The 15,359-nt window shown below is 41.7% G+C and overlaps 2 protein-coding genes across 2 annotated transcripts in view; one reads left to right on the top strand and one right to left on the bottom strand.

Moving 5' to 3' along the window:
• Positions 1-4,724, top strand: part of commd10 (COMM domain containing 10) — a 13,885-nt gene extending 9,161 nt beyond the window's left edge. Inside the window, exons 6-7 of the mRNA XM_057357269.1 lie at positions 4,236-4,292; positions 4,362-4,724. Of these exons, the coding sequence (XP_057213252.1) occupies positions 4,236-4,292; positions 4,362-4,400 (96 nt within the window). The 3' untranslated portion in view covers positions 4,401-4,724. The remainder of the gene's footprint in view (positions 1-4,235; positions 4,293-4,361) is intronic.
• A 4,818-nt stretch (positions 4,725-9,542) lies between these two features.
• sema6a (sema domain, transmembrane domain (TM), and cytoplasmic domain, (semaphorin) 6A) overlaps positions 9,543-15,359 on the bottom strand; it is a 56,366-nt gene continuing 50,549 nt past the window's right edge. Inside the window, exon 18 of the mRNA XM_057355869.1 lies at positions 9,543-12,081. Within this exon, the coding sequence (XP_057211852.1) occupies positions 11,030-12,081 (1,052 nt within the window). The 3' untranslated portion in view covers positions 9,543-11,029. The remainder of the gene's footprint in view (positions 12,082-15,359) is intronic.

Raw genomic sequence — 15,359 nt, 5'->3', positions numbered from 1 at the left:
CTCTCTCTCTCTCTCTCTCTCTCTCTCTCTCTCTCTCTCTCTCTCTCTCTCTCTCTCTCTCTCTCTCTCTCTCTCTCTCTCTCTCTCTCTCTCTCTCTCTCTCTCTGTCTCTCTGTCTGTGTTTCTCAGTCGACAAAAGGATGTTTTGAACATTGAACGAATTTCACATTTCTGTTTCATTTCAGTCCAAAATGTTTTGTCCCTTGTGAACAGCAGCCTGCTGACTTGTGAATAAACTCTCTCTCAAATGAATGAATGCGCATGCGACGGCAGTTCAATCAACACACGAGCGTACGCTTTACTGTGCGTGTGTGTCAAACTCTCTTTCCTCTCTCACTTATATAACATCACTGGAGAAATATATCACCCTTGAGTTTTATTAATGAGGAGTTTCACCTCATCCTTCAATCTGAGGCCGTGAATATGTAAATAACTCCTAAACAAGTGTTTTAATGAGGCCGTCTCAAAGCATTGTGGGATTTATTTGAAGTTTCATAAACGAGCCCTATGAGCGAGTAAACAAACACTTGATGTAACCCAGTTTCATCCAGAACACAGATGTTCTCAAGCACCTCACACATCTGACAAATGTAAAGTTTCTGTAGGGCACGTGTAGGTTTATGAGAGCTCAATCATGATCAATATAAAGTATCAGCAGATGTTGTTCTTCTCGTCAGAAGGTTCTCAGGCCTCTGTGAGATATCTGAGGTGTTGCTGTCGTGTATAGGGCTGTCACGATTATGAAATTTGGCTGACGATTAATTGGCTAGTAAATCATTGCGATTATGATGATTAATTGGCTAGTAAATCATTGCGAGAGCTTTGACATTTAATTCTCATACATTTTTGATTCAGCTTTGAAACGACCATATTGTTCTGAATATAAAGACTATGTTCTTTTTCTTGGAAATACATCGTAAAATATTGGTTCATCATACTTAAGGTTTGGCTTTTACCTGTCAATAATACAACCGCCAAATACGTGTAAATTAAGTACATTGATCAGGAGTGAATTGAAGCCACCATTAATATGCTATCGGCCATATAAAAGCTTCTAGACTGTTTTTTTCACACAAGACTACAATAAAATTTTACTTCTATGTTAATGAAATTTTGTTTTTTCACACTGAGATTAGGTTATTTTTATGGTATATGCTTTAGTTTTTATTGTGTTGTGGTGGTATTACCATGTATTACCATGCTTTAGTTACAATATATACACTAAAATATGTAATATGCAGATGCACTACAGCCCCGCTAGTGTCTTCTATAGAGACGTGCAATAATTGCGATGATCTGAAACCATCGCGATGAGAGGATTATTTAATAATCGTGACAGCCCTAGTCGTGTGGTCACGTGATCTGAATGAGAAACCGAGCGGCTCGAGTGGAGTTGTTGTGATGGACAGGAGAAGAAACTTCATTCGGACTTTAATGACGCACATCAATAGAGTCAATCGGAGTTCATTTTTAATGTCAGATGAAATATTCCTTCAGTGTGCGCGCGTGTGTTCTGATCGGACCGCAGGTGGATGTGGTTTATTCTAATAGAGGAAGCACAATGACCACAACTTTACTTAACAAATGACTGATCTGAGATCAGACCCTGGGTCATGAACTCTTTTAGTCACGTCTGTTTTATAACACTGACAGTTCAGTTATAGTTCGGCTACAGAACAACCAACACGTCTTTCAGTTCCTGCTCATCCTCTTCTCCTTACCATCAGATCCAATGCCTGCCAGCTTCATCTTGTTTTCTGAACGTGTCTGTAGTTCAGTGAGCTAATAAAGTAAATATGACATTGTGTTGTTGTTTGTGCAGTTTCACACATGATGAGAGTTTAGGGTTTCTTTTTTCTTTTTCTTCACCTTTGACTCTGATTCTTCAGCTTTCGTTCATTGTTATCATCTCTGTTTAGAAGGGTTCTAAGCAGAAATCTTTAGAACGTGCAGATCTCTAGTACAAACAATGTAGTTAACATATTTAAAATGAGTAACTGAAGGTAAAAACATGTCAGTTCAGGGACTAGCAGCTTTTAAAATCATTCTGAAAGTGATACTTCACCCAAAAATGAAAATTCTGGCAACATTTACATTACATTTACATTTACGCATTTGGCAGACGCTTTTATCCAAAGTGACTTACATTGCATTATACTATAAATTTGTTTCTAAGTATGTGCAATCCCTGGGATCGTACCCATGACCCTATGTTGTAACCACTGAGCTACAGGAAAGCTAATTTCCTAACCTTCCAGTTGTTCCAAATGTGTCTAAATGTCTTAGTTCTGATGAACACAGAGAAAGATATTTGGAAGAATGCTTATGACCAAACAGATCTCGACCCCCATTGACTCCCATAGTAGGAAAAGTTACTTTATCATTGTTTTTGTTCTGTTGAACACAAAAGAAGATATTTTGAAGAATGTAGGACAGCAAACAGTTCTGGGGCACTTTTGACTACCATTGTATTTTTTTCTACTATAGGAGTCAATGGGGTCCGAGAACTGTTTGGTTATGAGCATTCTTCCAAATATCTTTCTCTGTGTTCATCAGAACAAAGACATTTATACACATTTGGAACAACTCGAAGGTGAGAAACTGATGACAGAATTTTCATTTTTGGGTGAAGTATCCCTTTAAGAGAAAATATTAATTTGACAAGACAGAAAGATGCCATGGGCTCTTGTGATTGAGAAACAGCAGCTCTGTGCTTCTCCAGGAGTCGGTGACCATGGCAACGTATCATCTGAAGATTCACAGCTTTTCTTCTTCATGAAGAGTGTTTGAGTGTCGTTTTAAACGTTCCATGTGAGCTGAAGAAGATCGTTGACCTCATGGAAACGTTTGCTCTACATTTCATTAGATGTTTATAAGCTAACTTCTGCTGTCACATACTGTAGTACTGAACAATGGTTATGTAATGTGGTATTTATTGCATACTTCAAGGTATTTGAATGAAAACCATGATATTACTGTGATACATGTTTAATAAATCATGGCACTTTTTACAGAATTGCTCTTTGGACAGTCAGTGAAAATGAAATGAGTCTAAACAAATCATCTGGTTTGTTGAAATGTGTTTAGTCATGTTGCGAGTCCCGCGGTTCTGTTGACTTATATATTCCATCTTAATCTGTCAGAGCGTCTGCCCGCTGCTGCGCTGCTCACCATATGCTCCATCATCATTTCTTCATAAAGAGCTTACAGACCGTCTGCTGCTGCTGGCTTTACTATCTTCCCTAGTTTTTGTGTTTTCTGGAGTCTTACAGCGTGAGGTCAATCTCAAATATTTATTTTAATGCACAACTGCTTTTGTGTGTCGCAGCGACATTAGTCATTAATGTTTGAGTGTGTGATGAAAATGCATCCGGCCGCATTGATGGACGTGTGTGTGTTTGTGTGTAAAGCTGCTGAAGTCACAGCAAACGTCCTGAGATTCTCACTGCCACCAGCCATTAACCCAGATCTGTCAATACACACGCATGCATGCACACACTTCATACGGTGAGAAGCATCATGTGGGTTTTATGATGTTCTTCAGACAGATGAAGAATCAGTGAAGAACCTGTGAAGGTACGGATGATGTTATAAATTTCCTGAATGAATCAGATTGTGTTTTTTAAGGTTTTCTTTCTATGAGAATCTCAACGGCTCGGCTGAAGTTCACATCTCTTGATTATGGATGGTAATGTTGTGTGTCATTAATGTCTTCAGCACTATCGCATCTCGACACACACACACACGTTGGTATTGGTGGTTTACAGGGACAGTCCCTAACCCTAACCATAGATGTAATGCATTTTATAGTGCACAAACTGTATATTCTATCCCCTAACCCCAAGAATCATTAAAAAGTCTCTGCACTTTTACATTTTCAATAAAACATTTTTAGTATGTTTGTTTTACGTTTTGAATTACAAGGACATCGGCATGTCCTCATAATGTAGGGGGCGTGGCCAAACACATGAATACACACCGCATTGTAAGGACTGTGCGTCTTTATGATGTAGGTCAAACCCGTGCACTCACGCACACACACACACACACACACACACACACACACACACACACACACGCGCACAAACACACCCTGAGGAACCTCTGATAGTTTGACAGGGTAAAGACAGTTTCATCTCTGTGTTTACAGTGTTTTTGTACAGTGTTATTTCTTTGATCTCAAACACATCACACGTGAGTTTTTTTCTGAGATGTTTCTCTGCTTTGTGTTTCAGCTGCAGAATGTTTTTGTGGAATTCAATCATCAGGAACTGCTGGACTTCTACAATAAGGTCAGATTGACTTTCACATGATGCTGTGATCTCCTGTGCCGTGTGACAAACATTGTGTGTGTTTTACAGATAGAGCGGATTCAAACGCAACTGGACTCTCTGAGCTGAAACGCCACATGCAGACTGAAGCCATGACCAGCAGTTTCATTCATGTTTGTTGTTTTAAATGTGCAGAACATTAGATGAGCGTTACATGAGCTGTCAGAGGTTTGAGATGTAATACATTGAGTCTGGGAAAACAAGCATCCGTCCATTTGTCTGTCTGTCTGTCTGTCTTGATTGAAGATGCTCAGCATTTGTCAGTCTGACACTAACTTGTATTTGCCTTTAGATTCTGAATGTCTCTCCCTTTGACTCACTGCCCAACACTTTTCAAAGTGATAATAAAATGATGTATTCCATTTTCAGTTGTGTTATACTGGATCATTGCTCTCATGATGCTGAAACAAGAGTGAATCACATCAACATCATCTTTTAAAGTGCACGTATTCTGCACAGTTTACAGTCTGGTCCACATTGTGAAAGTGTCAGAGGAGCAGCTCTGAGAACAGATGGTACGACGCTCGCGCTGAGAGACTCCTGCATAGAAGAGCAGAACACAGAGTTCTGGAGAAAGAGACGGGTCGCCAGCACCTTCTGGACTGCAGCAGAAAAAAAAGGGTGGACATCCATCCAGATTCTATAGAAACTCCTTTCATGAAAGCTGGTCACTCTCAGACAGGACAGTTCAGCCTTAAAGGAAAATCTAAATGGTGTTATTTTTTACTCACCCACATGACGTTCACCATGTTTTAAGACCTCCTGGCGTCTTCGGAACACAAATAAAGATATTTTAGGGGACATCCGAGTGATTATCACTGTGAGCAGATGGACCAAATTAAAGATGTCTTTAGTACTTTTCTGGACCTTGACAACAACTATAACCATGGTGTCTATGAAGAGGCCTGAAAATCTCTCGGTGTTCCGAAGACGCCGGGAGGTCTTAAAACATGTTGAACGTCGTGTGGTTGAGTAAAAAAATAACACCATGTTGATTTTGAGGTGAACTTTTCCTTTAAACTCAATCCACGTGTCTGTCTGCACTGCAGGAATTCAGCCGATCAGAAGTTCACTTTAATTCATTTATAAGGAATATCATAAGACCGGTTTTGATCACACACCGGCTCGAGGGTTTTATTTGTGATCCGACTAAAATAAGCGTTATCCATCTTATTACACGATTACCTGTGAGTAAATTATTGGACACAAAATTATTTATTAGCTCCTTTGTTACCAACACAAACCTGCTGCACAAGTCAACATGCAATTTAGTTGAATCACTAGTAAATATAACCTCAGATATGTTATTAGGCATATTTATATCTGTAATATATATATATATATATATTTGTGAGGACTCGCTGTACTCTATCGGGAGAATAACAAACCTCGGAATGTTGAGACTGACCAATGAGAATGAAGTATTCCAGGGGGTTGTGTAATAATGTAACATCCCATAAATGACACACTGCTTGAATCCAGTAATGCAGTGAATGTCCTAAAAGACTCGATGTTAACGTGTGTGTGCTGTTCCGTCTTAAACACATCCAGTCTCTGTGTCTTCTGAAGATGTCTCCAGTGTCTCCAGGAGTCGTGAAAGACCGTTTCTCTTTTCTTGGCAAACTCTCTCTCTCTCTCTCTCTCTCTCTCTCTCTCCCTCTCTCTCTCTCTCTCTCTCTCGCCCCTTAAGACACGATTGCTTTGAGCTGCTGTTCATCAACAGACACATTCACATGAAGCCTCGAGTGAGACATACTGTGTGTTTGCTTGCTATTGTTTTAGTACTCAACATAGAAAACTGACGATGATTTGTCATAACAGGAATTCTAAAGCACGAACCCATTTAACTCTCGAGCTGTCAATCATTAATGCCTCATCTGAGCTGCTTTATGTACACGAGCACTTAACCTACATTACAGAAAAAAACTGCTTTTCTGTTATCGTTTATTCTTTTCAGGCTCTTTTTGTGTTTTGAGCAGAAACCTTCATATTTCAACACTGCCAAGAATTCTAAAATTAGGACAGAATTCATGAATTCTTTAAAGCTGAGAGAAGCAGTTTCAATCCTCACACACAAACGCGCACGCACGCACGCACGCACGCACACTAATCCTGTTTCCCAAATCCAGGTACCCACAGATCCATGCAGAAAATCCCACATTTTCTCCATCTGTCTCACAGATCCTCTTTGTCTTCAGAGCTTCAGCTAAGAGCCACAACAAAATTGATTCATCTAAACATGAAAATTCTCTGTTCATTGACTCTCATTTCAAACCCACACGACTCTTTTCTTCTGTAGTTTCATATAGTGCTGGTCTTCTGAAATGACAAACACTAATGTAAGTTACATTCACTGAACTCTTGTCATGTCCAGACAAAATATCCTGGAATGACTCTGTAAAAATCACCACACAACTCTTTTACCACATATTAATCTAGAACAATTACAGTAAATACAATTAAAACTAAAGACTAATCATAATAAACAATTTTTCAAAATTAATTTTTCAAATAGTTTTCAAAAAAACATCCCATCACTGAATACATTGTGGGGACTTTCCATATGGCGTAATGATTTTTATACTGGACAAACTATGTTCTATTGCCTTCCCCTAACCCAACCCCAAAACCTAACCATCACAGATAACTTTCTGCATTTTTACATTTTCAAATAAACATCATTTAGTATGTTTAATAATTCATTTGAATTGTGGGGACCGGCCATGGTGTAAGTGTGTGAGACTTTTACTATCATTAAGAGGACACTTAGACCCAACAATGTATAAAAACCAGTACACACACACACACACGTTTCTCTAACCTCAATAAAAAAGTACCTAATTTACCGCAGTGAGTAACCACCATCCCTGGAGCTGCTTTGATCTGTGTAAACTGCTGTTTATAATAATGAAAAGTGTGTGTGTGTTCTGCTCTTGATGAAAGTGTGTGGATTGTGGCCAAATCTTACTGCATTGTCAGCGTGATTAATACAAGTGGGCGGGGTAGCGTGCAAATGGTGTCACAGCTGTAGGACGCTTGGGAATGAGAGGGAGGGGCTTCACTACCCATCTCATTTATAATAGATGAGTGTATAAGCGGGGTTCTCATTTCGGTCTGTAACCTACACAACAAATCATCCAATGCTCGCTCTTCACTACATATAAATCTATTCAACATCATACGTGTTTAAATGTGATGCCATCACTTTCTCATGTTGTCCTGTCACTCATTTCTCTCTCAAGGGAACATCAGCACTGATAAATGACCGTCTGACCAGAAACAGCATTTCAAATGAGATGTCACTGTTGTTGTTTGGAGTGAAGACAGTAGTTTTTCTCATACTGTCCACTCCAATTCACAAGGACACTTTAATAATCCTGAAACACTTGCACTGTTATTACAGAAGACAAATGTGTGACATCAGAATCATGTGACCTTCAACACGCTAACATTATCACATAACAGAGAGCATCTTTCCCCAGCACACCAGATCCCTACAGAGACGCTCGGCTGTCCAGAGAGACTGTGATGGGCTCTGTGTGAATCTGTCATAAAATCTAAAAATGCCAAGAACACAAACAGTGGAATGATTCGCGCTGTGGTGTGGAGAACAGGTCAAGTGCTCACCGGACACAAACAACAAACAACTTCTCTAAGGAGAAGAAGATCAGAAAACTGACAGAGAGAACAAAAGCTCAACACTGTCTGTCTGATGTTTCTCACGCACTTTAATTCTTTAGTCTGAGGCCTTCTGTGTTCTGAAACGTGTTCTCACAAGCTTACTTTCTCTCCTTTGTCTTTTGTTGTGGTTGGAAGGATTCTGACGGCTCGTATCGCCTCAGTAAACATTCAGTACACTCTCTGTTCTGAGATCAGTGTCATGTTGTTAATGCGCAAGAGTTTTACAAGCCAAAGCTCTGTGAATCCCCGAGAGATTTACACACGCCGGAGGTCTAGTGGGATTCAGTCTGAATCTAAACACTCATTCATCACGCTTGCACTAAACATGATGATACTGTACAGTCACAAAACTCATTGCTTTATGGGTTTCTCTCGTTATTTGACAGGTTTAACTGTTTTAAAAGGAATGTAATAGAACGTTTAAAAATGATGAAATTCAAGCGCAAATGGCACAACGTTTACAGAACGTGTACAGTCGATACATAACAGGATCTGGTATATTTATATAAATCCTGTATGAAAATTGAAAGACATCTGTAAGAGAACATCAGCTGATGGTAAGAGTTTGTTTAATCAGCACGTGATATTATTTTTGGGAGTCCCTCAGAAACAAGTATTGTTTTTCAGTCACTGTTTAAGATGTGTTGGTTGGTTGGTGTGGTATTTGTCCCGCCCTTTCCTGCACTGTGATTGGGCGGTTGAGTAAAAACGGGGTATATGCATACGGGTCGATGACGTCATTCCGCTAAAATCTCAGCCAGGCTGTTACATCCGGCGCCGTAGGATGGCATTTGGCTTCAGCATGCACATAGGATTACGATCAACAACCGTGAGTCTAATTATTCAAACACTTCTCCATACGTCGACAACCAAAGAGGAGAAGCACTTCAGGCTATCAACAAGTGTGAAAAAAGCAAAGTGAACTTTTGCACTTACTCGAGGCATGATCACACCTGTAGTGCTGTCGGTTCGCCAAAATTTGAAAGTTATCTTACTAAACCGCATCGTTATCACTTGGTGAAAATCCCCTTAGTGCTATGAGCGCGGAAGTGACCCGGCTGGCTGAGATTTTTGCGGAAGTACGGCATCGTCCCATGTGCATCTACCCCATTAACATTGAAGAGCACTGTGTTTTACGCACAATACAACAGACAGACGGAGGTGTCGAGCAGTGTTTGCACACGTGTTCACTGTGAGTGAATTCATTCAGATGATATACTGTACGAGTCAGTGTTGTACATCAAGAGCAGAAAATCCCTTCATAATAACAACACTGAGCAAACGGGCCTGTTGAGACACAAAGACACCTGAGATGTGAGCAATTGTTATCAGTCTGTTTCTTCATGCTTACAGATGTCAAACAATCCACTGTTTTGTAAAGCGCAGTCCACCCGTGTGACGGCTTATCTGAAATCTTTTAACGTTCATCGTACCATGAAGCCGTCAGCCTGGCAACAGGAACGTTTCTGTGGCCTCGCATCATTCTGCAACGTCTCCTTTGAGAAAGAAGCAAACCTCTGTGACAAGAACTGAAATGTTTGATCCATTTATTAAAGAGAATTTCTTTACATTTATCTGTGAATCAGATGAGGAAGAGGTCCAGAAAAACCTCATGACAAAACGACATCATACAAGAGAACAAACTGCACACCGTCGAGAGAATTCCAACAGAAATCTAGAGGCGTCCAAAGGCACCGGCACCGGCACAGAAATCTCCGTTCAGAGACATGAGATGAGATCTCAGGATGAACCGTCTGAAGAACAACAGCTGGAATATTCAGATGGACGCCACTTCAACTATCTACAGTCAAAACTAGAGCACGTGAGAAGTTTAATAAAACCTGTGTAGTTAAATAACAATCCCTCATATTACATTACAATGATAGAGCTAGAAAATTATATTAATCGCAATCTGTCACAAACATTGAAAACATGAAGTTTTCTAATATTATTGGAATGCAGGTGTACACAGGAGCCAGCCCGCATTCACCGCCGTTCATAATACATTAGAAAGCTTGTGTTTGTGTGTGTGTGTTATTCTCTTATTGCCTTAAAACAGCCAGAATTAAGAGGAGAAACATCAATTCATCTACCAAACAGTGTAAAAACATGGTGAAAAGTAAAAACAGAAAAAGCTAAAACTGAAACACATTTCACCGTTTGATTGGCACAATGAGAAATCAAGCACAGAATCTTTTGTGGTTAAATTTGACAATGACAACATCAACATTCTTCAATTACAATGTAGTTTTTTTTTCTATTTTTAAAAATCAAAACAAAGAAAACAAACATCATCATCAGTTACAGTTAGAGAACAGTTAACAGCTACTACTCGGGTGTAAGGCACAAATTTACACGTGGAAGAAAAAGACCAAAACCAATCGACAAAAGGAAAATGAAAGACGTTGTTTTTCTAAGTGCGACTCGTTGACTGTTGTGAGATTTAATAAAGCTCATTCTATTTATGTTCCTGTATAAGTGAGATTTACCCACAATCCTCTCTGACACAGAGGCTTCACTTCTCTCCGTCCGAGTACTGGCTCCAGTTAAATGACTTTGAATAATTTCATTCAAACGAAAACTCTTCTCATGTTCAACCTAAAAACAGTTTGTCTTTCTCCAAAAGCACTTTATTCAAAAAGAAATAAATACAAGCTGTTATTAGTATTAACAGTCAGTTACAGTAGAACTCGATTGTTTCGTCCAGTAGCGTTAACACTGACGTTTCTTCACAGTTGTAAACTCAAGCGGCACTCCGGTTCCAAGTGCTGGAGAAGCGCCTCGTGTGGTTTCGTTCGGCCTTGCTCAGCTGCGACGTGACCTCACATTCTCATCCGGACAGAATCTCCGTCTCTAAGTGCTGATGATGTTGCACGTTTGCCGTCCGGGAACTCGTGAGCCCGAGGTCCGTGTGCACGGACTCAAAAAGGTGTCAAAAACAAAAAGGAAATAAAGAGTCGCATTTCCAGCACGCAGCTGTGTGAACAGATGCACTTTAGCGTTCAGATCGGCACGGATTATGTGCACGAGTCGCCCGACTTGACTTTGGTGTAAAGAGACACCAGCGAGGGTTTGGGAGGGACGTCCGGCTTGAGCTGCCTGTGCGGCAGAGAGCCGTACGAGCTCAGGCCGAGGTGACGCGCGAGCCCGAGGACTGGCGGCGGAGAGGTGACGTGCATGGAGTCCACCCTCCGTGGAGCGGGCGGAGGCGTCTCCACGTGGAAGCTGTGCTTTCTGGACATGTGCGAGGAGTTGGACGAGTTGGTGTTGTGTTGTTTTTTCAGGCCCGAACTGGCATGGTAGGCGCGGGCGTACACGTCGAGTCTCTTGCCCATCTGCGGGACGGCCGGAGGAACGGCGGCGGTCAGAGACGCCTCGCGCTGGGGTACCCGCGGCGGCACGCCATCGTCGTCTGACGCACTTTTGAGCGATTTGTACTCCAGCGTTGTTTCAGGGTCATCCGAGAGATCCGCCCGACGAGGATGCTCCACGTACTCGTGCTGGTAGGCCTGCTGATGTTGAGGCAGAGGCAGCACCACCACACTGGGGATGTGACCCGGAGACGGACGCAGCGGCAGGTCGGTGGGGATGACCGCGGAGCCCACGGACACCAGGTCTTTGGTGCAGGCATTGATCAGGTTCTGGTTTCTCTCCCACTCGCGGCTCCCGCGGCTGGGCTTGCGGCGAGGCTGAAGGGGTGTGGACTCGGGCGTTGGCAGGCCGCTCAGATCTGGCTGCTGGTCCGCTTTGATGAGCGTCCTACCGTTGGGCAGACGGCCGTTGTGCATGAGCGGGGTGAGAACGGCCTCCGGGCGGCCATCTTTGCCTTGAGTCTCGAAAAGACCCGTCAGCTTGGTGACGCTGTTCATGGAACCTCGTCTGGACTGAACCGAGTCCTTGTCCTTGCGGACGGGCACATTGAAGTCCCGCCGCCGGTGGTCGCACACACAGTAGACGATGATGCCCGAGAAGATGGTGCCCATCACGAAGGCGAGGATGATGGCGATGGCCAGAAGGGTCACGGGAACCATCCCGTCCCGATCCCGATGGTACGTCTCTCGGATCACACCTGCAAAGAGATTTTCCAACTGAGTTAGACTGTTGCATTGCCTGTACAAAAGATCTTTACTGCTAATTAAAAAACAACAACACTGTGAAGTTTTACACTCTAAAGTGTGATTTATGCTTCTGCGTCGGACCTACGCCGTAGCCTGATGCGCACCTTTCCAAAAAAATAAACCAACGTGTCAATTCGACATGGACCGCAAGCACTGTGATTGGTCTGCTTAAACCCCTCCCTCAGGTCAAAAAAACTGTGCAAGTCTTTTTACAAACTCAAACCTTTCTGACCAATCAGCTGTAATGTAAACATAATCCAACTAGTGTTCTTAAAGAGACGGAGGCAAGGTTTTAAAAGCACAAGATGACAGCGGTTAGAGATGAGTATATAATGTTGTGTCCTTTGCAGGGGCGGACTTACCCATTAGGCAAAGGTAGGCAATCGCCTGGGGCCCCGAGCTACCAGGGGGCCCCAAAAGGAAGGGGTGGACTTAACCAATAAGCCATGTGAGCAGCCACATGGAGCCCCAAGTAATCATCAAAATAGTCGGGAAATCCCTGTTAACGTTTTACGTTATTACATCTGTACGAAGGCACTCCCACCCCATTATAGATTAGAGTGGACCATTCCATTAGCACCGTATATGCGCGAGACGAGTTCGACACCAGCTGGAGAAAGTGAACACAGCGGCAGAGTTAGTAGAACTGCCCACAGCGAGAGTGTCATTGTGTGGTACATTAAAGTCGCAGGGAAATAAAACAACAAAGAACGCAGCTACACCAGCGGAGAGGAAAAAAGACGATTTACAAAAGATTGTTGCCAAAGTCTCTGCTTTTCCCCACACAAACTCCACCGCTGCTCCCGCCAGACACAGCACTCTCCCAGGCACGAGCAATGATAATGTGCCGGTGAGTATTTCTCTATGAACACCACGCATAGTTGGGGCCCCCATACATAGATTTGCCTAGGGCCCCCAAATCACTAAATCCACCCCTGGTCCTTTGAGACGTTACCACCGCTGTCACAATATTTTCATTTTGGAAGACTCGTCAGGTTTAATGCATTACACTTACATCAACTGTTCCCAGAAGAGAAACACTCCATTCATCAAACACTTCACACACAAATCAATATTTAACTCATCCATTACACAACATTAACATTCACTGCGTTTCTGTGATGGGAGTAAAGAGACATTAACACACGCAGTGACGGTAATACCAGTACATTCGTATTTAATGTTGTTGTTGTTTGAGCTCTTGTAATGAAGCTGAATGAATGACGTCTCTCTACATCACATTCCTACCGTCTGATCTTCTGAATGATTTTAAACGTCATCAGGGTATCTGCAGGTTTCTGAGAGTTAGATTTAAGACTTTTAAAGACCTTTTTAATACCGTGCAGAATGAAATTTAAGACCAATTTCATAGCAACAAATTTGCACTTCCCCATGGCTAAAGCTCCAACGTTTCTCCATGTGATAATGTCCAGTCCACTCACCTAACGAACCCCCCGCGAACGTGTTATTTGTTAGTTGGTTCCGCCTATTTTGTTCTGCGTGACAAATAGACGTACATGATTTTAAAACGAAAATAAGATCTTCTTTACAGTGTCGGTTCGACTGCATTTCTAAGACCTTGGAAATGCGGATTTAAGACATTTTAATGCTAATTAAGGCCTTAATTTGACATTAGGAATTTAAGACTTTTTAAGACATTTTAAGGATCCGCGGACACCCTGGTCATTCTTGTGCGTTTCTCTTTCACACGTCTACTCTACCAGACTTGAATGAGTTCAGGTGGAGATGTTTTAAGGGTCAATAAAGCTCCAGTTCTTCTGAATCTGGAAAGCACATCAGCATCACCAGATTCAATATAGTCAAGTTATTAACCCCTCTAGAAAACAAGCGTGACAGTTCAACACAAGGTGAAAAGCGTCTGGCTCTGGTCTGGTGGAGACTCACAGAAACTTTCACATGTGAAGTCAATTGTTTCTCAACATCAGAGCAGCTGTTACTTAAGAAGACGATGACACCTCCAACAAATCAGTCAATGAGCTTTTCAAATATTCTTCTCTGCTCCTTCATGTCTAAATAGAATTTTTCCATTTCTATATCATTATTTTGTTATGGCATGTTTTCTACATACATTTTGCGTGTTAAGCTGTTTTCTGTGAAGCAACATAGAAATGAAACAGAACTGAATTACATGTCACTGTCTTTTTCAGTGATAAAAGTCAAATATCCGATGTTCACAGACTCATACATGTTCACATCTAATAAATTCTCAGTGGACGTAAAAGACTAATAACTCAAATATTTTTTAAATATTATTACAAAAAATATTACAGTCAAATCTAATAAGTTTATCATTTAAACAATCTAGAGTGAGATGTTCTTCTAGAGAGATATGGGTTACATATGATGTGTAAGTTAAATATTCCTCCTGTACATGAACACGAGATGTAACAAAACCACAAACATCTATTAAATAAACGTCTAGAACAGAAGCTCTAATATTCGTTTTACAACAGCGTCAAAATCAGATCCCAGAGATTCTGTGCTGACACGTTTATGATAATTGATTTCTTCTGCCCATTCAGTGAGTAATGCAGGTTTGACTGATAGACACAGACACCCCAAAGACTCACGCCGCGCATCTACAGCGCATTTATAATACACCTACTGTATAAATTGGACACTCAAAGAGAGAGAGAGACAGAGAGAAAAATAGAGGGGTGGGGAGATAGACACATACACACACACACACACACACACGCGCACACACACGCACGCACACACACACACACGCACACATACACACACAGATTAAGGTTTAGTCAAACGCTTTGGCTACAGTAGAGGTTCAGCCTTGGAACGATCCATCACGAGATGAAGAATCCTGAGGTCACAATGACAGCAGATGCAGGAGTGAGGTGGGGGGGAATCACACACAGCTCTAATGCACTGTGAACATGTTTTAACTCAACAGCAGAACCACAGTCTGAATAAAGTTCAGTGAAATCTTCTTTAGAGGATCAGAATGAAGAGCTGCTGTTTTATATCAACACAAACATTGTGTTTGATTGTCAGGTCACATACGAACTTGACATAATAACATTGTTTGTCATGTTTCACAGTACATCTCACCTGTCAACAGACACACAAACAGCGGGGGGGGGGGGCAGAAAAATAAAGAAAAATAAATCTGGGCCACAGAATTCTGCAAAAGCAAAGCAGCAAATAGAAAAGCCATGCGTCAAAATATAATCATACAGCACACGCTTGT

Source organism: Triplophysa rosa, linkage group LG17 (genome assembly GCF_024868665.1).
Source record: "Triplophysa rosa linkage group LG17, Trosa_1v2, whole genome shotgun sequence".
In the NCBI taxonomy this organism is placed as follows: Eukaryota; Metazoa; Chordata; class Actinopteri; order Cypriniformes; family Nemacheilidae; genus Triplophysa; species Triplophysa rosa.
The sequence above is the reverse complement of the archived record's forward strand: the minus strand, read 5'-3'. Positions and strand labels throughout refer to the sequence as shown.